General features: G+C 45.5%; 1 protein-coding gene across 1 annotated transcript in view; it reads right to left on the reverse strand.

Annotated features, from left to right (window-relative positions):
• The window catches only part of LOC310664314 (uncharacterized protein), a 110,597-nt gene that overhangs the window by 39,870 nt on the left and 46,937 nt on the right, over window positions 1-23,790 (reverse strand). The window contains exons 23-42 of the mRNA XM_083413272.1: window positions 23,164-23,243; window positions 21,678-21,858; window positions 20,448-20,603; window positions 19,384-19,517; window positions 18,213-18,371; window positions 16,991-17,171; window positions 15,849-16,060; window positions 15,382-15,570; window positions 13,769-13,911; window positions 12,784-12,946; window positions 12,553-12,639; window positions 11,600-11,734; window positions 10,403-10,522; window positions 9,658-9,750; window positions 8,419-8,636; window positions 6,620-6,816; window positions 5,707-6,009; window positions 2,852-3,069; window positions 1,482-1,643; window positions 593-670 (exon numbers count right to left, since the gene is read on the reverse strand). Of these exons, the coding sequence (XP_083269398.1) occupies window positions 593-670; window positions 1,482-1,643; window positions 2,852-3,069; window positions 5,707-6,009; window positions 6,620-6,816; window positions 8,419-8,636; window positions 9,658-9,750; window positions 10,403-10,522; window positions 11,600-11,734; window positions 12,553-12,639; window positions 12,784-12,946; window positions 13,769-13,911; window positions 15,382-15,570; window positions 15,849-16,060; window positions 16,991-17,171; window positions 18,213-18,371; window positions 19,384-19,517; window positions 20,448-20,603; window positions 21,678-21,858; window positions 23,164-23,243 (3,209 nt within the window). The remainder of the gene's footprint in view (window positions 1-592; window positions 671-1,481; window positions 1,644-2,851; window positions 3,070-5,706; window positions 6,010-6,619; window positions 6,817-8,418; window positions 8,637-9,657; window positions 9,751-10,402; window positions 10,523-11,599; window positions 11,735-12,552; window positions 12,640-12,783; window positions 12,947-13,768; window positions 13,912-15,381; window positions 15,571-15,848; window positions 16,061-16,990; window positions 17,172-18,212; window positions 18,372-19,383; window positions 19,518-20,447; window positions 20,604-21,677; window positions 21,859-23,163; window positions 23,244-23,790) is intronic.

The following is a 23,790-nucleotide window of genomic DNA, read 5'->3' on the forward strand; positions in this document are numbered from 1 at the left end:
CAGTTTGGACTGCTTTCCATGTCTAGCTTACAAATGAGGCACATTTCCAGGGTTTCACCTGTCACTGCCAGAGAGAACCTCCTGCTGCCTGGCTTCTAGGGCAACCCCACACTTTGGGGTGCCACTCCACTGCAGCCAGGAAGGAGCCCTCACATTTTGCTCTCAGTTTAAGCAGCCCGAGCCCTCGGTTGCTTGAAGATCTCACGTTGCCTTCATAAATGCATTTATCTGTATCGTAGACCCCTCTCACCTCTGCTGTGAGCATCAAACTGGGGATGTGTGGGTTCGCCAAGGAGACAAACCCATACCACTTTAACAGGGGTTCTGCTGTCACTTCTAATTCAGAACGAACCCCCCACCCATCTGTGGTGAGATTAAACACAGTCATACACTTATTACCCTTTGGATTGACGAGTTTTTTAACCTGCAAATTCCCTGGGATGTTGATTGAGCAGAGATACTTGAAAGTCTGCACCCAGAGGTCATTCAATTCATATTGATCTCCATGCCTTCAACAACCCCCAATGCTCAGACTCTCTTTACTGCAGACAGTGCAATGCTGTTGACCAAGCTTTGAGAATGAACCTTGTACCTCCACTGAGTGATTTGAAACCTCTCCGTGACAATGGCCAGAAAGCTGATGAGATGTGGATTCTCCGTCACACTGGACCTGCAGAATATCAGTAAAAAAATAGTAAATTCTCTAATGGCTACAGAAATGTGGAGAATGGAATTTAAGGTTGGAAAAACAAGAAACTGAGAGGACTGATATTGGCAGGTCCGCCCATCCCTAGTAAACACACCCACTCACACACAAAGCTGAAATGAAATATAATTGCAGCAATGAGATACTTCGTTTTCTTTGCTGCAGCTCAACATTTCACAACGCTTGACTTCGGTGTCCACCCAATACTATTATTTGTCTTGCTGCCTGCTATTTAACCTAAGTCACATAGCTTACAGAACCATTTACAAATCTAACGTTCATTCCAATGTAAGGTAAAGGTAAAGAGACCCCTGACCGTTAAGTCCAGTCGCATACGACTCTGGGGTTGCAGCGCTCATCTCGCTTTACTGGCTGAGGGAGCCAGCGTTTGTCCGCAGACAGCTTCCAGGTCATGTGGCCAGCATGACTAAGCTGCTTCTGGCAAACCAGAGCAGCGCACGGAAACACCGTTTACCTTCCCGCTGGAGCGGTACCTATTTATCTACTTGCACTTTAAAGTGCTTTCAAACTGCTAGGTTGGCAGGAGCAGGGACCGAGCAACGGGAGCTCACCCCGTCGCGGGGATTCAAACCGCCGACCTTCTGATCGGCAAGCCCTAGTCTCTGTGGTTTAGACCACAGCGCCACCCGCATTTACAAATCTTACATTGATTCCAATGTAAGGAAGCGCCAAAACAATGCAAAAGAAGTCATTAATTCAGTATCATTTGCAGACTTAAAACCCCCCAAACAAACCAGCAATGTGGTCAACTAACCCGTACTAATGGTGGAATGGTGTGAATCAGGAGCCCCATGTCATGGTAAAGAAAAAGGGAAAACCCTGTGGTGCTATTGGTGCCTTGCTTCTCCAATTCAATCTTGAATTCTTCTTCACCAGCCTGGGCTGCCACTCTCATTGCCATCTTCTCACTGAAATTCTAACCAGAGGCAAAAGGCTGATGTGCAGAGAAGGACCAGACATCTTAGTGGGCAATAATACTATGCTAGACAATACTCAGCCTTTCAGCCACTCCCGTGAACTGCCTTTCATCTGCCGGCATTCCAAAAATGGTCACAGAAACTACACATCTTTGTACCCAAAGTGTTTTTGCCTGCCTGGAATGAGTGCATGAACTTTGATCAAGCCTCTTGCTTCCCTGGGTGGAGGATAGAGAGGGGTCCCTGAAGAAAGCAGCCTACCATATCAAAGTAATATTTACATTGGGGGCTCCACCTGATTTGCCTCTGGCTCCACCCACCACTGGAATGTGACCCCCAGAAGGGAATGTGGCTCTTGGGCTATTCTAAACAAACTTTAGAACCCCTGTTCTAAAGTCTTCGAGTTATGCGCTGTTATGTACTGAGTTGAATAGGATCCAAAATGCAGCAGTCTGGTTGGTCCTAGAACAATAGGACCCAGAATGCAGCAGTCTGATTGGTCCTAGAACAATAGGACCCAGAATGCAGCAGTCTGATTGGTCCACAGGAGCCACCCAATCCAGCTCCAGGTGGAAGTGAATCCGCAACCTGATTGGCCTACAGGAGAATCCCGGAATTAGCCAATCACGTGGGGCCCATTGTGTAAATAATGTAAATAAAGCAGGCATTCTGGGGGAACTTCCATTCCTCCTCACCACTATGAGCTGAATAAAGAGCATGAAATCCACTCTCGACTCTGAGTATATTTCCTGCGCTAAGCAAGCAATTGTGTTGGGGACTTTCCAAAAATTCATATTCCAATAATTTGGTCACCCCAATACCCAAAGATAGCAAGGGAAGAAGGAGAAGCCCAATCCCTGGAGGGGAAAGGGGAGTTCATTGCCGCTGTTCTCTGGACAGGTTTAGAAGCCCTCCAGAAGAACTCACTCAATACATCAGAGAAAGGCAGGATGTGAGGAGGCGGGACTTCCTGCCTTTGAGGCAACATTTGGTTTATAAGCAACCCCCCTCCTCTAGCCATGCAAACAAAAGGCATTTCAAGGGCACATTCCAGCCAGGCAAAAGCCCCCAAGGAGGGCATGGGGCAGATTCAGCCTGGGGAGGGGCATGGCCCAGAAAAGGTCCTGAGGGCCAGAAAGAGAGACCTGGAGGGCCACATTTGGACCAGAGGTTCCCAACCCCCAGTCAAAGGCATTGTTCTGCTTACTTGGTAATGGCAGGTAGACTCTATGCTGAAAGGAATCCTATGATTCTTCAGCTCTGGAATGTTGTGGCTGAAATTTGCAATGATCTGGGCTTGAAGGGTTTCCGAGGGCCGCCGCTCAGCTCCAGCTGCTGCAGCCATCTTTCTGCTACTGCCTTGCAGCTTCAGAGTTACTGTGTGGTTAGTACTGATGTGGCCATACGTGGCCAGGATGCTACTTTCTGTGGGAAGCCAAAGAGAAAGAGGGCGATTAAGCAAAGCACATTGGATGCATAGAGATGCATATACAGACATGAGTCAGGAACAACGGGTAGCTTGCTTTGGGGTTTCGATAGGTGATTAGTTGTAAAGGCACATTCTGAGTCTTCAGAAGCTCAGGGGAGGGAAATCCTTTCCTTGTTGAGGGCCACATTTTCTTTGGGGTGATCTGTCAGTGGAAGCGGAAGACACAAGATCTACCCACCCGGGAAGAATGGCAGATGAAGCTGATGGACTACATGGAATTGGCGGAAATGACTGGCAGAATCCAAGACCAGGGAGAAGAGTCGGTGGAAGAAGATTGGAAAAAATTCAGAATATATTTACAGAAATATTGCAAAATTAATGAATGTTAGAAGAATGCTGGAATGAAGTTATATGGTTTTATCAGAAATGTTATAAAGAATTAAGCAAAAACTGATTGTTAATGGGCCAAAGTGGAAAATTTAAGGTTAGATTGTGTTAAGAAAAATTATAGAACAAAAAATTGAGAAAGATGGAAAGGATTTGCTGAAATAGCTAATTGAACTAGAATACAAAAAAGGGAGGTGTGAGGAGGTCGATGAAACAAGTAAATGAAAGGTAAAGATATGGAAATATTGGATGTGTTTTTAAATGTTTTTGTTTTTCTTGTTGTTTTGCTGTATTGTTTTTTGTTTTTCTTTTTATTTTTGATGTATTGTAAGGTATTGTTTTGTTCTGTTAATTTTTTTTAATTGTTTCTTTCTTTTTTTCTTTGTAACTATTAAACCCCTAATAAATATTATTTTTTAAAAAAAAGATATGTCAGTGGAAGCATGCTGGTGGGGGGTAGGACTAAAACAAGAGGTGAGCATGGCCCCAGTCAAAAGTGGATCAGATGCCTCTTCTATGTCTCTTTGTCTGCCATTGCCTTTCTGCCTGTTTCCTGCCATCCACCTCAAATTCCCCTAAGGGCCATGCCATGTTCCAACAGGGCAGGGATTCTGAATCATATGGGGAATTCAAATGCTGCCCTCTAGACTCTCCTCAGGCTAACACCCTTTACTAGCTCTGCTTCACATTCTCCTTGAGGGTTTTTGCCTTGCTGGAACTGGCCTTTGAACTCTGATAATGCTACCACCATGCCCTAGACATCATGCCCCTATGTGAAAAACAAGTACAGTGGTACCTCGGGTTACATACGCTTCAGGTTACAGATGCTTCAGGTTACAGACTCCGCTAACCCAGAAATAGTACCTCGGGTTAAGAACTTTGCTTCAGGATGAGAACAGAAATCGTGCTCCGGCGGTGCGGTGGCAGCAGGAGGCCCCATTAGCTAAAGTGGTGCTTCAGGTTAAGAACAGTTTCAGGTTAAGAACGGACCTCCGGAACGAATTAAGTACTTAACCTGAGGTACCACTGTAAGCTATTGCTATTTTGGTTTTCTGATGCAAGCCTATAGGATTTCAGGAAATTTGTAATTTCGCAATCACAATCTGGATTCGGACCCAGGGCAGCTTGGAATGGGTCTGGATTGGGTCCAATGCAGATTTACAAATCTGGGCCACAAATTGGATCCAAATGTGTGTTTTTTAAAAAATAATTTTTATTAACAAACCAATCTAATCACATTAATTCCAAATTATACCAATACATAATAAACTCCAAATATTTCCAAATATTTAACCAAATTTTAATTTTTTGTTGGGGGTACCCATGCTTCGAGCTCAGAAAGGGTCCAATCCTCTCATATTTGTGCTGCTTTGATGGATCCAAATGTTTGTGAGAGTCCATACACAGCCCTGCTAGAAGCTACTGCTTTTTTTTTGGGAAAGGCAAAGAAAGATTTCCTTTGCAGAACTCAAAGCAAGTCAACCCCATTCATTCTTGAATCTGCTCCAAATGCTGTTAACAGAAGCATGAAAGCTCATTCTCCTTGAGAGTGGCTGGCAAGGAATTAAACACTCATTCATATTCAATAGCACCATTATGCCACTGGAAAACTAGAGAAGACTCTTGTACTTTGAAGTTGTAACTAAAAACACACCTGTACTTTAAAGCTGACTTCAGAACTATTATTTCCCCTCCGCTTTGAGGTCTGGGATTTTTATTCACTGAGGTGGCTCCAAGCCAGCTGAAATTATTGGAGTTTTTTAAGAATCAGTCCCCCCCGCTCCAAACCCACACTGTGAATTAAATTGTACCTTAGAACTGAAAGGCAAGGATCAAAGCAAAGGTATAATGTAAAAAGCAGGCATTGTGGAAACATGGAAACAGCTCATTTCCCCTACACTTGCTTTTTAAAAAAAGTTGTTTTAAAGGAAACTGAACATAAAGATGGGTCCTTATGAGAGATTCAGGCACTTGCACCTCAAATTCAGTGTCTGAAAAGTGGGATGTTGTTTCATTCCTTCTCTCAAAGAATCCTGGGAACTCTCGTTTACCCCTCACAGAGTTATAATTCCCAACAACCCTTAAGAAACAACAGCGCCCAAAATGGAAGGAGATAGAAATTTAGTAGGCTGTTTGGAGAAGTGCAGGCAGTCACAGAGTACTTCTCAAAGAAAAGGAGCTCCTCTTTCCAAATGGCATTCTATTGATCCCAAGAAACAGCCCAGTATTTGGGTTGCATTTCATACCTGTGGTATAGAAATTACTGATGTTGTGGGCGGGCATCCCTGAGGCTCCAAGATGCTCCAGAATGATGATATTTGAGATATTAAGATGGAGAGCTCTCGTGTCCACCTGGATACTGGCCAAACCCTTCTGAATTCCTCTTCTGAGCTCGAGTTGCCCTCGGAACTTTGCCTCTCTTGGGAAAGCCCAGCTACCATTCTGAGTCACAGCCACTGCGATGTTATGAAAGCTCTCGTTTCCAAACACGTTTCTGTTCCGGATGTGTGCTCCAAACACTGACTGGTTAACCATGATGTTCATGATGCCTGTTAAGACAGAAGGAAGGCTTCGGTCCAGTATATCTGAAGGAACGTCTCCACCCCCATCATTCTGCCCGGGCACCAAGGTCCAGTGCCAAGGGCCTTCTGGTGGTTCCCTCACTGCGAGAAGCGAAATTACAGGGAACCAGGCAGAGGGCCTTCTCGGTAGTGGCACTCGCCCTGTGGAACGCCCTCCCACCAGATGTCAAAGAGAACAACCACCACCAGACTTTTAGAAGACATCTGAAGGCAGCCCTGTTAGGGAAGCTTTTAATGTTTGATGCATTACTGTATTTTGATATTTTGTTGGAAGCTGCTCAGAGTGGCTGAGGAAACCCAGCCAGATGGGTGGGGTATAAATAATAAATTGTTGTTGTTGTTGTTGTTCCCAAAATGAATACTTACAGCCACATAGACAGTCTGGCCAAGGCTACTTGATCCAGAATGTGACCTGATTCCCCATCCTGTCTTAGATGATGACATCCATTGGTTTCTTTGCCTGCACCAGAACAGGACTCTGACTGCAGCCTATCTTGGACCCCAGTCAAGGCCAGACAATGCCCTACCTGCTCAAGAAGGATGAATGCTTGTTCTGACCCTTGCAGTAAAGCAATACCTTCACGGATGTTGTTTTTGTGCTTGAGAGAGCCATCCAGGGAAAGGTCCTGGGGTATGACGTGCTTTAAGCTGAGAACATTGTGCCGGAGACTGCCATGGAGGGTCAGCACCAGACCCCCTTTCTGCTCCTTGGATCCCACAACGCCCAAGTGAAAGGCATTGTGATTCAGCTTCACTGCAGAAGACACCATAGCTCTGGAGGCAAGAAAGAAGGCAATGAAAGCAGTCAGTAGACATAGCCATGGAAGGACAGCTCAGTCATCTTCACTGCTGAACCACTGCTACCTATAGCAGGGATGGGGGATCTATGGCCTTTGTAAAAGCAAGAGGATAGCGGGAGGGCAGTTGCACTACATGCAGCAGAAGCATGTAACTGGCAAACTGGTTTAATAAGTCAAATATATAAAAGGATGTCACATAGAGGAGGGAGAAAGGTTGTTTTCTGCTGCTCCAGAGAAGCGGACACGGTGCAACGGATCCAAACTACAAGAAAGAAGATTCCACCTAAACATTAGGAAGAACTTCCTGACAGTAAGAGCTGTTCGACAGTGGAATTTGCTGCCAAGGAGTGTGGTGGAGTCTCCTTCTTTGGAGGTCTTTAAGCAGAGGCTTGACAACCATATGTCAGGAGTGCTCTGATGGTGTTCCTGCTTGGCAGGGGGTTGGACTCGATGGCCCTTGTGGTCTCTTCCAACTCTATGATTCTATGATTCTATTCTATTCTATGATTCTATGATTCTAAGGTTCTTGGCTTATCATGACATATACAGAGCCCACTGGATCAGGCCAATGGCCCATTTAGTTCAGCATCCTGTTCTCACAGTGACCAGCCATATGCTCACGGAACACCTGCAAGCAGGACCTGAGTGCAAAAGCACTCTCCCCATGTGTGATTCCCAGCAGCTGGTATTCCAGGAGCTACCGCCTCCAACCCTGGAGGTACAGCATAGCCATGGTGAGCCAGTAGCCACCAACAACTTCATCCTCCATGCATGTGTCTAAGCCTATTTTTAAGCCACCCAAGTTGGTGACCGTCACCAGTGGTGTAACGTGGGTTGCCAGCACCTGGAGCCAGGCGGAGGGGCAGGCGGGAGGGAAACGGACAGAGTACGCATGTGCTTTCAACTGGCTAAGGCATCACACAGGAAATGATAGCTGCAAAGTTAAGAAAAGAGTTGTTGCTTTGTCTGGAGAGACCACTTTCTGGTTTGTATAAGGAAGCCATTTTCAATGGATCCCAGTGACGGAAGCATGCAGCTGTATTGAGGTAGCACCAGGTGTCAAAATTTTGCACCCCTAACAAATTTTGCATCTGGGGCAAGCACCCCTGTCACCCCCATGCTACGCCACTGGCCCTCACTACCTCTTGTGGGAGTAAAATCCATAGTTTTAACTTGTAGCTATGAGCCATGTAAAGAGGTACTGTCCTCTGTCTTGGGCTGGGCATTCCATAGCTGTGGGGCCACGAGAGAAGAGGCCTTGTCCTGTTCCCCATCAACCTTCCAGCTCTTACTGGGAGGCCAGAGAGCAGATTCAGAGCTGAATAATCTGAGCTCAGGTATAGAACCTATTCTGAGTGCCAAGGCTTAGCCTTTAACAGGTGGAACAGAACAGCAGTGTAATTTCCCTGTGGGGCTCCATAGTTCTGTTATATATTGAACATCACACCTGATTATCTTATTAGTTTGCTTTGAAACATATTTTGAGTTGTGCTCCCTTATTTATTGTATAACTGATGATGATATTTGGCTACATGATAAAGGTTTGGGCTACAGCCCCAGCTGCTGCTTTCTTTACCTGGTTGGTGACATCTTGCCATTGAACTGCAGCCACAAATATCTGAACTGTGTCAGAACTGCCTGTCTTAGGAGAGCGCTCACTCTGATGCTTCCGGCATCCTTCCTCATCTCACCATTGAAGTCCGCCTCCAGCAACACAAGATCCTTTCTGCCGGAGTGAAGGCAAAAGGATCCGTTGAGACCATTCCTGCTGTATCGGTTTGTGGTGGCGTGGGCCTAAGGGCAGGGAAAAAACAAAACAAGCAATCCATGGGTCAACTGGGGTCAGTGGCGTAGCGTGGGTTGTCAGCACCCGGGGCAAGGCAAGTAATTTGCGCCCCCCCGCTGCACTGTCCTTCCCCCAGATAGTCCCTTGCTCTCTCTCCGCACTGCACCGCACGCCTGGCACCCTCCCCTCCACAGTGGGCGGCGACCCGGGGCAAGGCAAGTAATTTGCGCCCCCCCGCTGCACTGTCCCTCCCCCAGATAGTCCCTTGCTCTCTCTCCGCACCGCACCGCACCGCACCGCACCGCACACCTGGCACCCTCCCCTCCACAGTGGGCGGCGACCCGGCAGCTCGGATCGGATTCGCACAGCCAGCACTGCAGTGAGAGAGAGTGAGTGAGCCAGGTAGGGGCAGAGAGCTGCGAGTGCGAGTGCGCCCCCCCTCCAGATGTTGTGTCCGGTGCGGCTGGCCCCCCCTGCACCCCCATGCTACGCCACTGACTGGGGTGCAGCCTGACCAAGGATAAGTCCCATCCTCCCCCACCCCAAATCTCAAAGCCAAATTTGTCAATTTTTTTGTTTCCCTCAGTTTCTCTTGTTTTCCAAACTTACATTACATTCTCCACATTTTCACATGCAATTTTTTAAAAATAACAACACTTCATGAAATTCATCAGCTTTTTAGTGTGAATTTTCCCCAATAAATACATTTTTATTGCAATTTTACCCAACATTCATGCAGAGGGCAGGTTGAGATCTAGTATTCATACACTACAGGTGGGTAGATTTCTATGGAACCTAAGTTTCTCATGGGCAGGCTGGCCCTGAGCAGGAGGGGAGACAAGATGGCCTCCAAGCCCCTCTCATTCTGTGATTCTTAGGATTCTGTTACTTTGTCTTCACCCCAGATCAGAAAACCCTGAAGATTGACAACTCCAGGATCACTTCAACAAAGCAAAAGATAGGGGGGAAGAGAGGAGAAGACTTAATGTAAATTGCTGCTCTGCTGTCAGGGAATATGAATTTTGGTACCTGAAAACTTGGAGGAAAGTTTGATTGATTCAAGTGAGAAAATTGTGAATAAATTCCAAACCCAGTCTTGGTTCCATTCAGCCAAGCGGTAAACTGTTGATACAGAAGAGGGGAGTACATTCAGACACAGGGAATATTATGTTAGCTTTCTTGATTATACTTCTACCACTTCCGTCCCATTTTCTAAAGCTCCTTTCGTGCTGCAGTATCTGTTGGGTTATGGAGTCGTGGCTTTCTGACTGATATACTGGCACATCATGCTAAATTTCATTGACACCAGTGGGCATGATGTGACATGGCAATGGACATCGCTGGACAACATTGCTGCTCCCCCTTTCAGCACATGCGTGCTTCTGTTCCAACCTTGGGTTAATAGAAGGTTCCAACCATGGATAGTATTGACTGCAATCATAATTACAGAGGGTAGGTTAAAATGGAGAAATGTCTACACTGCAATGACTTGGAAAAATGTCTGCCTGGAGACAGTTTCTGCCAATATTTGTTTGTCCCACACTTTCCAGTGCATTTTCCTCTCTCTTTCCTGGTGTCTGTGATTTTTTAAAAAAGTGGATTTGTTGCCTTTCTCAACATTGAGTGCCCAGATGTTTCCGAATCACATCTCCCATTATCTCTGACCACTTCCTATGCTGGCTAGGAATGACAGGAGTTGTCGTCAAACAACATCTAGGGACCCAAGGCTGAGAAGGTCCTCTTAGTTACATAAAAGGCTAGTATGAAACCTGACCTGCGAAGTATCCTGTTGGTCGATAGTAGCTGTTATTGTCACACCGGATGCAAAATCAGCCAGTCCAGCTTCTCTTGCAAAGAGCTCCCCCCTCATAGCAACTGACTGTGGAAACTTGAGCTAGTAGGAAGGAAACACAACAAGTTGTCCCTTTCTTCAGATTAACAGAAGATGTTCTGACTCATCTTGCATGACTTTACTGCAGGCCACATTATAGTCTCCCCCTGGTTCTCCATTTGGAAGCCGTGGTTATTAAAGAAGTTAAAGTTTGTTGCCAGGCAAGTAGCATGGCTACTTATGCATCGCAATAAAGAGATGTTACATGAAAATTTGCATATGCTAATTCATATGTATGGATGCTCGTTTGAGAGATATGGGCTGTATTCAATTCTCAGAGCACATTATTGAACATTACTAACTTAGGTCCGTTAATTTCTATGGGTCTACTCTGAGTAGGATAAGCACCAGCTTCAACCCAATCGCTATCATTGAAATAGAAATGCATCTCACTCTAATGGAGAAGATCGTGACTGGACGAGCCCTGCTCAGACTGCTGTGCAAGTGCTAACTCTTGGATTGGTGACTTCTAAGCATCTCCTGCTCTCCCTTCTCAGGTTTCCTTGATTGTTAAACTGGGCTTGAACCAGTCAACCCTTCAAATGGAGGCCTGGCCACTGTAAAGGAGGACACACAGCCACCCTATAGACATGTCATAATGCAGACACAACCCTATGGTCCTCTGTGCTCATGGAAGCTCCACGGATATCACTGGGGTCTGAGCAACGGGGATTGCAAGATCTGCTTCCGCACTGCAGTTGCACATAATACGATATGCTGGTGGTTGACTGGATGATAGCAGTTTTGGCCAACCTATTGCCTTCCAGATGTTTGGACTAAGCCACCATCAGCCCCAGTCTGGTGCTGTAGAGAGCTGTAGATCAAAACATCTGGATTTTAGATTGGCAAGCGTAAGCTGGCTTTTAATTTAATTAAATTCTTAAATTTATATCCTGTCCATCCTTCCACAGAAGCCCACAGCTGGATATATTTTTTTAAAAACCCCAGGTATCCTGATGAGAATAGAAAGAAATGAAACATAGCGAGCAACCTATACATTATTTGCCAAAACCCTCAGAAGTTAAGTGGGATGGAGACAGGCAAAGAGAAGGTGGTGCCTCTTCTCTAAAAGGTAAGTACCTGGAATGCATGTCTCATATCCATTTGTACAAGGTGTTGGGAATCAGCCATGCTAGATTGGTTCTGGTATTTGCCCAGGAAGCTGAGAGCCTCTTTCTTGTTGACCTTTAGGGTCACTTCGATCTCCTGTTTCACCTGTGGGTTGATATAATGAGTATTTAAATGTGCCAGATCAGCAAAGCAGCACCTTTGTCTAAATCTGGAGAGACTGTCTACAGATCTAATGCATCAGAGACCATAACTTTGGTTAGGAGGGCTGGCAGCAGGATTTGTCAAGCAAGTGAGCAATGGCCAAATTGAGGACAGGAAGCAGCAGCATCTACTTCCTGTGAGCTCTCTGGATAGTTGTGCTAGTAGAGCTAGGGGTGGTGAGAAGGTCTTCAAACCACTCTCAGTACCTTTAACAGACTACCGTTCCCATGATTCTTTGGGGGAAGCCACAACTGTTTAAAGTGGTATAAAGGTAAAGGGACCCCTGACCATTAGGTCCAGTCGTGGCCGACTCTGGGGTTGCGGCGCTCATCTCGCTTTATTGGCCAAGGGAGCCGGCGTACAGCTTCCGGGTCATGTGGCCAGCAATACCAAGCCGCTTCTGGCGAACCAGAGCAGGGCACGGAAACACCATTTATCTTCCCGCCGGAGCGGTACCTATTTATCTACTTGCACTTTGAAGTGCTTTCGAACTGCTAGGTTGGCAGGAGCAGGGACCGAGCAACGGGAGCTCACCCTGTCACGGGGATTCGAACCGCCAACCTTCTGATCGGCAAGTCTAGGCTCTGTAGTTTAACCCACAGTGCCACCAGCATGCACTTAAAGTGGTATACAAGTGCTTTAAATGTACAGTGTGGACATTGCCATAAAACCAGGGTTGTAGGCAGAATGCCTTCATAATCTCCCCTGAGGCGACTTTATGCATAGTGAATCATTCCCTCAATCTCTTCAAACTTACTTACACAGCTGAGATTTCGTGTTATGGCGCAAACCTCTATATTTTGGGGGAAGAACTTGCTGTTGTATGGATGCGTCAATCCAGCACAAACCTGGAGATGGGTGAAGGGTTGGGAAGCAGAGAGAGAGAGAAAAAAACTTTACACAGATGCGTAGCTTATTTCATGGCTGCTTTGATATTGAAAAGGTTACCGGGGAGGAGGGGGCAGGCAGATGGTTTCGTAAATTTGACTCACATGCGGATTTTCAGCTTTGTAGCTGAGTGTGAGAGTTTGAACAGACTCTTCAAGCTCGTTGATCAAAACTTTTGTTTCCAAGAAATAATGCTTCTCCTTTTTGTTCAGAGTGAAGGTTTCTTGGAGGAGAAAGCTTTGTGGGATGGGCAGTTTAAACGGGTGCCTGGGATGTAAATAAAAGAAGCAAGGAACTTTCAGTTGAAACACAGAAGATGGGAAACCTCACCCTGAATTGCCTTCGGTTCAAGCTGCTACGATGCAATAACGCCCTATGTAACTATTACAGTGTTTCCCAGTAAATATATTATCATGTCACATTGCTTCAGTTAATAAAGTGCACCATTGTTAATCTGGATTATTTTAACAGTAGCACAACCTTCTGGTTGCCTCTAAACCAGTGCTTAGAATTGCAAGGGAAGAGGGCAAAGAAAGTCAGGATAGGGTTGTCCAAACAAAAAAAGCTTTTAAAAAGATAAAGGGACCCCTGATCATTAGGTCCAGTTGTGGGGTTGCGGCGCTCATCTCGCTTTATTGGCTGAGGGAGCCGGCGTACAGCTTCCGGGTCATGTGGCCAGCATGACTAAGCCACTTCTGGCAAACCAGAGCAGGGCATGGAAACGCCGTTTACCTTCCCGCCGGAGTGGTACCTATTTATCTACTTGCACTTTGACGTGCTTTCGAACTGCTAGGTTGTCAGGAGCAGGGACTGAGCAACGGGAGCTCACCCCGTCACAGGGATTCGAACCGCCGACCTTCTGATCGGCAAGCCCTAGGCTCTGTGGACATTACACTTAAAGCATCTGCCTAATATAAATGAGCAGGGAGTTCCAGAGAACAGGTGCTGTCACATTGAAGGAGCAATTCCTTGCAAGTATATCTTTGCATTGACGTTTACTGTGTTGATTGAGAGAGGCGAAATATCTCTTTGTTTTATTTACCCAAATGGAGAATATGAATGGAGCAGGATGGGTGAGAATTAAAGTACCTGAACAGGACAGTCCCACGTTTTTGGTAGAGCATTTTCTCCTTCTTGACTTCTTCTATCTGTGCCTCAAACTGCAGCACAAGCGGTGGCGGGGTCTTGTGATCCGTCCACAAAACCTGCACAGAAATGTTTGCCTTCCTAGGCTGCGACCAAGAAATCAAATTCAGGCATAGGCACAGAATTGGAGGGTGGGAGAGAGAAAAGTATGCATAAAATGCTGCAAAAAAAGGTAAAGGTACCCCTGCCCATACGGGCCAGTCTTGACAGACTCTAGGGTTGTGCGCCCATCTCACTCAAAGAGGCCGGGGGCCAGCGCTGTCCAAAGACACTTCCTAAAATGCTGCAAAAAGTGGGCAGTAAAATGCCACTTTGAACCCACAAAGTTTTTGAACATGCAATTAAACATAGGAATACAATTACAAAAAATATAATGACACAGCGCTCGTCTATCCATGATGATCCCTGTACATCAAACTCTTGTGACAAACAATAACTACAGAGGACTGGGGTTGTGGCACATTGCCATTTTGCTTCAGGCAGCGAAACAGGATAGCCCACCCGTGATAGAAAGTTGGCAATCACATATGTTGTTAGGGCATCCTCTGGATCTCAGATTAAGGATGTCAGCTATCCAGACCACCAGGATAATCCAAGTGAGTCCCCATCTGCACTAGGATACCACTTTAAACAGCCATGGTTTCCCCCCAAAGAATCCTGCGAACTGTGGTTTATTAAGGAGGCTGAGTTCTCCCAGACCTAGAATTTCTAGAGTGCTTTAACGATCAGTTCCTCTTCCCAGGGAACTGTGGAATTGCAGCTCTCTGAGGGGAATAGGGGACTCCTAATAATTCTCAGCGCCCATAGCAAATTAGGATTTGCCTGCATTTTAGTGTGCATTTCTATTCATTTTGTATGCAATTTTGCCAAATAAACTTTTTTGTGTTTTGCAAACTGCCCCTTACAATGCATTTGAAACAGTGGCATAGCGTGGGTTGTCAGCACCCGGGGCAAGGCAAGTAATTTGCGCCCCCCCGCTGCACTGTCCCTCCCCCAGATAGTCCCTCGCTCTCTCTCCGCACCGCACCGCACACCTGGCACCCTCCCCTCCACAGTGGGCGGCGACCCGGCGGCTCGGATCGGATTCGCACAGCCAGCACTGCAGTGAGAGAGAGTGAGTGAGCTAGGTAGGGGCAGAGAGCTGCGAGTGCGAGCGCGCCCCCCCAGATGTTGCGCCCAGTGCGGCCGGCCCCCCCTGCACCCCCCACGCTACGCCACTGATTTGAAAGCATTTTCGCTCACATGCATAACTATGCACACTTTTTATATACATTATTTAACCGGAGAATATCACAAAATTCAGAGATGTGTGAATTTTGAAGGATGGCTGTGTTTCGCTTTGCACATTGCTTTGGGCAATGCAAATATGGTAGATTCACACTGAAATGAAACCCATTCCCCCCCCCCCCATCTTTATGAGAAAGGAAGACAAGTTTCAAACCACAGCTTTATCTACACCATACATAATTTTTTGCTCATCTGTCATGTCTCTTATTCCTGTCCTAAACAAAAATGCCCAAATAACAGTAAACAGCCTATAGCTCTAACCATCTTACCACCTCCAGGTGAAAGTAAGCCATCGTCATGTTGAGTTCTTGCTTTGCAGACTTTATACAGAAATGGAGAAACTTTGTTTTTTCGTTATTTTCCAGGCGAATCTCATTCTTTATGAGCTGATTCCACAGAGACACCACTTCACTTTGGCTGTGCAGAAACCCGCTTGCAAAGTAGTTGACTGTAGATGCCTGAAAATTTAATATGATGGTTTTGGGTTCTTCTAAGGTTTCTTCTACTAAAGTACAAACAACAGGTTGCAGGCAGTTGGTCTCGATGAAGCTTACGATCCCTTCTAACTCTACAATTCGATGATTCTACCATATCTGATATTTATGACCTGTGGACCAAATATACTAAACTGCTGCTAGTATGATCCCATTTCCAACCTCTCATGGCCATGGAATACAAATATCAGCAGATGATGAAAAAGCATTAGGACAAAGGCAGTGTTGACATAGGAACTAACCTGCAAGTAGGTGGCGGTTGGCGTGTGGATCAGAATTCTCCCTTCCTTCTTGTCATCTCTGTCCTTGCAGAAGACCTCCACAAGTAGGCCCTTGACCACAAAGGCCTTCCCAGCGGTTAATTCAATAGTTGCTAAATAAGCTGAATGCTGGGGCTGGTGTAGCTTGTGAGCGGCAAACAGGTACAGCCAGGGTGTGTCCATGTTGAACGTACCTTACAAAGAACGGAAAGCTGCATCTGTTAATGCTATTCAGTTCTGATCAACGGTGTCTAGCTATCACGCCATCACAAAATGCTTATCAGTGTGAAAGTAACATCAACAAGAGTTAACTCAGGCCCAAATAAAACTGCAACATAAACCTAAATGGCCAATTTCCTCTGGTAGTTCACTACCTGTCCTTTGAAAAAAAGAATGATCGTTCCTCATTTAATAAATGTTTAGTTGTACAGTGGTACTTTGGGTTAAGAACTTAATTCGTTCTGGAGGTCTGTTCTTAACCTGAAACTGTTCTTAACCTGAAGCACCACTTTAGCTAATGGGGCCTCCTGCTGCCGCCGCGCCGCCAGAGCACGATTTCTGTTCTCATCCTGAAGCAAAGTTCTTAACTATTTCTGGGTTAGTGGAGTCTGTAACTTGAAGCATATGTAACCTGAAGCGTATGTAACCTGAGGTACCACTGTATCTGTTGCTGAGTCCCCTCTGAACAGGTCTCACCTTTACCTGCCCCACAATTTACATCTTATAGGATGTCAGGTGTAGGGCAGATGAGCATGGCTTGTCTGACATGGAGTTGTGACCTGGGCAGATCACTTCGGTGCTGCTAGTGCAGTTTTTTTACTTCACCCCTCTAGGCACACTCCATTGTCTCTTGAGAAGACAAATGCCAACAACTCTCTCTCCCTCTCTCTTTGTGTGTGTGTGTGTGTGTGTGTGTGTCTACACAGAATATACACCTTTCTTAAAATGTTCAGAAGTGGCTGCTTTTCTGTTCAGAGCATGCAGAGTATGTTTGCCAGTGCCTTTGTTATTATTGTGAGCCGATTCCAACATCTGTTGTTGGAAAAGCAGACTACAAATATTAAAACCAAATATGAAAACAAGCCTTGTGTAGGGTGTGTGTGTGTGTGTGTGTTTGTGCATACCTTCCCATTTCTTCAGAGAATGCCTTGACGTCTCTTTCCACTGCAGCCCCACCACAAAAGGGATGCGGTTGTTATAGTGCACTTTGAAGTGGGTGCTTATTTCCGTGGAACTCTGTATGGAACAGGAGTGCTGGAGCTGAGTTCTGTAATCCACTTGCTTTTCAGGCACTTGAATGGTGAACTGGGGGACAAAAAAAAGGGGGCTGCATTTCATACGACAGAAGAGAGACTACCGGCATATTCTCTTCCCAGAGCTACAATTTCCAGTTACCTGGGAAGAGGGCTTGACCGTTAAAACTACTCTGAATATCGTAGTTCTGCAAGGTAAATAGGGAGGTCTCCTAACAACTCTCTGCACCCTTAACAAACGCCAGCTCCAAACCTCCCAGGACTCTTTGGGGGAAGCCATGACTGTTATGTAGGAATAACGGAGACGAGAGGAGGTTGAATGCAGGTGAGCTGTGCAGAAGCACGCTGGCAAGCATGCTCCAAGCAAGCTGCCGACTAGCTCTTCAGAGGCTCCTTTTAATAGCAGAAGTCAACAATTGGAAACAGTAGTGCAACCACCCTGAACTTAACATATTTCCATCTAAGCACATTTTCAGCATTAGCAAATACAGCAGGTGCTTCCCTTGAATGTTTCCCCCCGATACTTGATTACGTCTGCGTCCCCCGTCATGCTCCAGCCAAGTGATATGTCTAACAAGCAAATTGTGAAAGGACAAAAGATTGGGGAAAAACCCTGTTTTCTAGCCAAGAAGGCAAAAGGTCAGGGAAAGCGGGCGTAACTCTCCTTGACATATTGCTGCACGTCTGGTGCGAGGTTTTCCTTCACAAAGCGGAGCATTACCGCCACATCTCCCCCTCCTAAATATTTTTGATTGCTCTCCCCTTCTTTAATTATGTTTAATTCTGCTAATAAAAGGAGCCTCTGCAAAGCTAGCCGGCAGCTTGTCTTGGAGCATGCTTGCCAGCGTGCTTCTGCACAGCTCACCTGCATCCAACCTCCTGTCGTCTCTGTTATTCCTACATGTTCAAAGTGAGATAATAGTGGTTTAAACATATGGTGTGGATGCAACCTTTGAAGATAATATCTGAACAAGAGGACTTATTTCCCACCAGCTACAGAGACTTCTCCATCATCTTTATAGGTTTTCACTGAGGTGCAATTCCTTAGTCATCATCTCAACTGCTGCAACACCACTGGGTCTTTTACTTTTACCTCCATGAAATAGCTAGTCAGAGCTGGACGAGAACTATTTGTAAATGTCTGGCTGACTATCACTCGCCGCTTGTTGTTGATTTCGTCCCAGTGTTTTCCATAGTTCAGCTCTAGTCGGGAATGCAGGCGAGAGACAGTTTCTTCGTGACGTAGATCGACCTGTGGAAAAGCAACTCGGGTTTTATAATTGGTACTAAATAATTACTACATTCCTTATAGCAGCCCACTCGTGTCCTCAAATCTTCAGCGGTGACGGGCTTCTCAATCATGCACTGCCAGGAATGGACAGAGGAATCTAAATCAGCCCCGTTTCATTTAGACTGGTGTTCAAATCCTAGCATTCATTCCACCCTGTTTTGTGCAGATATTTTTGAAAGAATGCACAAAAAGTTTGCATTTAAGCTGTATATTTTATTATGTGCATTAATGCACACATTTCTCCCAAAATTCCTATTTTGCCATGCTTTGTGTTTTTATAACACACATTTAAACCATAAAATACCCATTTTTGTGGGCACCTTCTGTATACCGAAGCTGCATTGAAATATCTGGCTGATGGGGAATTGTGTTGTGATCTGCAAGCTAGTGCAGGACAGTCAAATTAGAATGGTCTGCCACAAAAAACAGACTGAACAAATTTCACCTCCATCCCCAACCTTAACAGCTACCCATAGCTGAGGGGTGCTCATTGTGAAGTGACCTGTACTGTCACATCTCTTACACAATGCCCGCATCCTAACCTAGAACCAACTCTACCCCACTTTTCAGCATCAGGTAAAAGCAGATAGAATTCCCTTCCCACAAGAGTGCATCTTGCGTCTTCATTATTTAGTTTCCATTAGGAAGAAATCTGGATTCAGCACCACTGCTCAGGATTCATAATTGTTCCAGTAAATTAGGGGTCAGCAAACTTGTTCAGCAGGGGGCCGATCCACTGTCCCTCAGACTTTGTGGGGGGCTGGACTATATTTTTTTTGGGGGGGGGAGAATGAATTCCTATACCCCACAAATAGCCCAGAGATGCATTTTAAATAAAAGGCACATTCTACTCATGTAAAAACATGCTGATTCCTGGACCATCCATGGACCAGATTTAGAAGGCGATTGGGCCGGATCTGGCCCCCGGACCTTAGTTTGCCTACCAATGCAGTAAATGAACTAAATGCTTTACCTTGTGGTTGTAGGCTAGAATCTGAGTGCAATAGAATTCATGCTCCAAATCTAGCCTGTAGGCATCCTTTGGTACATTCTCCACTTTCAACTTCTGGCCCGTGGTACATTCATGCTGAAGACTTTTTGCAGCTCCTGCTCCAGGTAAAACGCAAATGTACATACAGAGATATTTACTAAATGACATTATTCTGTTTTCACAGCACTCAGGCGCAGTCACTGCTAATAGGGAAGGCAGATCTACGCTCACACCTCATGAGGGATGTGTGACTCTGTCCATTCTGGTTTCTTACAGCTTCTCATTTTTCCAGTCTTAAGTTCAGTTCTCCACATAGGTTTGTGAAAATTTATCATGATTCTAATGGAAAGTTCTCCTGATATACACATTTCTATGCGCAATCTTTCCTAACTTACACATTTTTTGCAAACAAATTCCCATTATATACAGTGGTACCTCGGGTTAAGAACTTAATTTGTTCTGGAGGTCCATTCTTAACCTGAAACTGTTCTTAACCTGAAGCACCACTTTAGCTAATGGGGCCTCCTGCTGTTGCCCCGCCGCCGGAGCACGATTTCTTTTCTCATCCTGAAGCAAAGTTCTTAACCCGAGGTAATATTTCTGGGTTAGAAGCGTCTGTAACCCGAGGTACCACTATAATGCATTTTTGTATGTGATTTTCAGTAATACATGCATTTTATGCATGGCTTACCCCTAGCATATGAATTTTTGTACACATTACTTGGTTGGAGAATTGCATTGCAAAATTCAGAGAAGTGCAAATTTTGAAAGCTGGCTGCATTCTGCTTTGTGAAATTGTTTTGGAAAGTGCAAATTAAGTTAAGTTCACCTTTATGTGTGGACTGAATCAAATTTCTTCCCCATCCCTAAACCTTGCATTAAGAACATAACAGCCCTGCCAGATTAAATGAAGGCTCTATCTAGCCCGGCATCCCATTTCCCACAGTAGCCAATCAGATCCTTCTGCACGAGAGCAAGAACAACACTGACAAAGGCAATAAAGCTCAACTTTGTTTTTGTATTAGTACAGTATAAGAACTGAGTACCAAACAATCCATATTTAACTCTCAGGGCGCTGGACCAGATGTCCCCTCGCTGTTGCAGAAGAGCAACGATGTGAGATCCAAGAACCCCTGGAATGTGGGTTTCTCCCTCCAGCGAATACTGCTTCAGCTTATCATCTGCTTTCTTTTCCATACACACTAAAGAAACAATAGAAACAATACCACCAATTGATACCATTAGGAGATCAGATACCTGCAGAAGTGGCTTACCAGGTGGAACACAGTTGCTGCGCCAGTTTCCTGGCAGGTGGGAGGGGGCAGGGAAGGCCGTGAAGTGCAAATGCACAGCAGGAGCGCCAGACTAGCTCTGCTAATGCGTTTGCACCTCCCCTTCCCCTCCTAATAAACAACAATAACCCACCTGCAGGAAAGCAAGCATAGCAAAACATACATGTCCAGCATGACCATCAACGCCAGGAAGAAGGACTAGTGGGCACAGCCCCACTCCCTGGTCAGGGAGTTGTGAGATGCTCGTATGGACACAATACCCTCACTGCATCTGTAGGAACTTGATTGTCTAGTTTGGTACTTTGGAACTCCCTGCCTCTTGATATCAGGCAGGCGCTCTCACTGTATTCTTTTCAGCGCCTGCTGAAGATGTTCTTATTTCGACAAGCCTACTCAGATGTTTGGATGTGGGTGGCGCTGTGGGTTAAACCACAGAGCCTAGGACTTGCTGATCAGAAGGTTGGCGGTTCGAATCCCCGCAATGGGGTGAGCTCCCGTTGCTCGGTCCCTGCTCCTGCCAACCTAGCAGTTCGAAAGCACGTCAAAGTGCAAGTAGATAAATAGCTACCGCTCTGGCGGGAAGGTAAACGGTGTTTCTGTGCGCTGCTCTGGTTCACCAGAAGCGGCTTAGTCATGCTGGCCACATGACCCGGAAGCTGTATACCGGCTCCCTCGGCCAATAAAGCGAGATGAGCACCTCAACCCCAGAGTCGGTCACGACTGGACCTAATGGTCAGGGGTCCCTTTACCTTTACTCAGATGTTTAGAAAGCTTGTATAAGTTTTCATTTGTTTTAGTCAATTCTGTTTTGGTTTTTAACTTTCCATATGTTTGAAATTATGGTTATGAGTTGTTGTTTTTAGGGATAATTTCATTGCTTTATCTTTTCCATAAACTGCTTTGAGGTTTGTCCTGCAATCGACCAGTATATACATTTTATTAAATAAAACAAAAAGGCACACACCTCTTGTGATATGCACTGACCTGAAAGGAAAGCCGAGTCCTTCAGTAGATTAATCAAGGATACTGAAAATGCCATCTTCTTCCCAGGCTGTTTTGTGAGATTTCCTGAAAGAACTATAGGGCTCCCATCTCTCAGCAACTTCACTTCCAGGTGGCTGGTGTACCTCTGCTCTGCAGCTGCCATGTGCAGATCTGCCCTTCCCTGCAAAAACCACACCCAATAGGGCATCCTTAAACAGAAAATGTAAGGACCTAAGAAGTGCTCAGATGGAGCAATGCAAAGGCCCACCTAATCATAGATGCATAGAATTGTAGAGTCGGAAGGAGTTTAAGGAATATTTGAAAAAATATGTTAATATTTAAATCTTAGAATAGCTTTGGAAGTGGATATAGGCTGTACAGTTAGAAGTAGAAGATAGGGTATTTTAAAAGAGTAATATTTGTAAGTGATAAAATGTGAAGTTATTTTAAGTGTGATTTAAAAAAAAGAAAAAGGTGGTTAGAAATTATGATACATGTAAACTGCTAAAGATGAAGTAAAATGAAAATCAGATAGGTGGGACTTAGGGAAGCCCACTTAACAATGTTTAGAAAAATAAGGATATGGCAAAAATTGGCTTGTATTGTTTGTCTTTTCTGTTTGTGTTTTTTATTTGTGTTATAAAATGAATATTTTTTGGGGGCGGGGGAAAGAATTGTAAAGTCGGAAGGAACCCTGAGGATCATCTAACCAACCCTCCTGCAATGCAGGAATATCTAGCTGTCTCATTTGGGGATCGAACCTGCAACCTTGGGGTTATCAGCACCACGTTCTAACCAACCAAGTTTAGTCTATCATCCTGTTCTCACAGTGGCCAACTAGATGCCTCTGCGAAACCTGCAAACAGAACTTGGGTGCAATAGCACTCTTCCCATGTGAGATTCCCAGAAACTGGCATTCAAAGGCATACCACCTTTTGTGAGTGGAGAGGGAACATAGCCAATGGCAAGCAATAGCTGTGGGATGCATTATAGACCTTGGGACGCAGGTGCCGCTGTGGGTTAAACCACAGAGCCTAGGACTTGCCGATCGGAAGGTCCGGGGTTCGAATCCCCGCGACGGGGTGAGCTCCCGTTGCTTGGTCCCTGCTCCTGCCAACCTAGCAGTTCAAAAGCATGCCAAAAAAGTGCAAGTAGATAAATAGGTACCACTCCAGCAGGAAGGTAAATGGCGTTTCCGGGTGCTGCTCTGGTTCTCCAGAAGTGGCTTAGTCTTGCTGGCCACATGACCCAGAAGCTGTACGCCGGCTCCCTTGGCCAGTAAGCGAGATGAGCGCCGCAACCCCAGAGTCGGCCACGACTGGACCTAATGGTCAGGGGTCCCTTTACCTTTATATTATGGACCTTAGGAAGGATGTTGCACAATCAAAGCAGACAGCTCTCTGCTCTGGTGAGCAGCTTATCATCTTGTTCCTTTGCCCATGCCATGCTGTGCTCACAATATCCTTGGTTGCAAGAGCACACTTACCTTGATGTAGTAGATGTTGTCATCATCAACTATCAGTTTGAGATGCCCCACACGTGAATTTCTAGAGGCCTCAATGTTTCCTGATAGATACAGAAGGAAGTGTACGTGATTTTTATTTTCTGAATTGTCCATTGATAGCCAGTGTAGTGTAGCGGTTAGAGTGTTGGACTAGGACCTGAAAAACCAGGGTTCAAATCCTTACTTGGCCCAGTATATCTGAAGGAGCATCCCCAACACCATCGTTCAGCCCGGACACTGAGGTCCAGCTCCGAGGGCCTTCTGATCGTTCTCTCACTACGAGAAGAGGATACAGCGAACCAGGCAGAGGGCCTTCTCGGTAGTGGCACCCGTCCTGTGGAACACCCTCCCATCAGATGTCAAGGAAATAAACAACTATCTGACTGAAGACATCTGAAGGCAGCCCTGTTTAGGGAAGTTTTTAATGACTGATGTTTTAATGTATTTTTAATCTTTTGCTGGAAGCCACCCAGAGTAGCTGGGGAAACCCAGCCAGATGGGCAGGGTATAAATAAATTACCGTATTTTTCGCTCTATAACACGCACCAGACCATAACACGCACATAGTTTTTAGAGGAAAACAAGGAAAAAAATATTCTAAACGAAACA

Source organism: Podarcis tiliguerta (assembly GCF_965153285.1).
Source record: "Podarcis tiliguerta genome assembly, chromosome: 14".
NCBI lineage: Eukaryota > Metazoa > Chordata > Lepidosauria > Squamata > Lacertidae > Podarcis > Podarcis tiliguerta.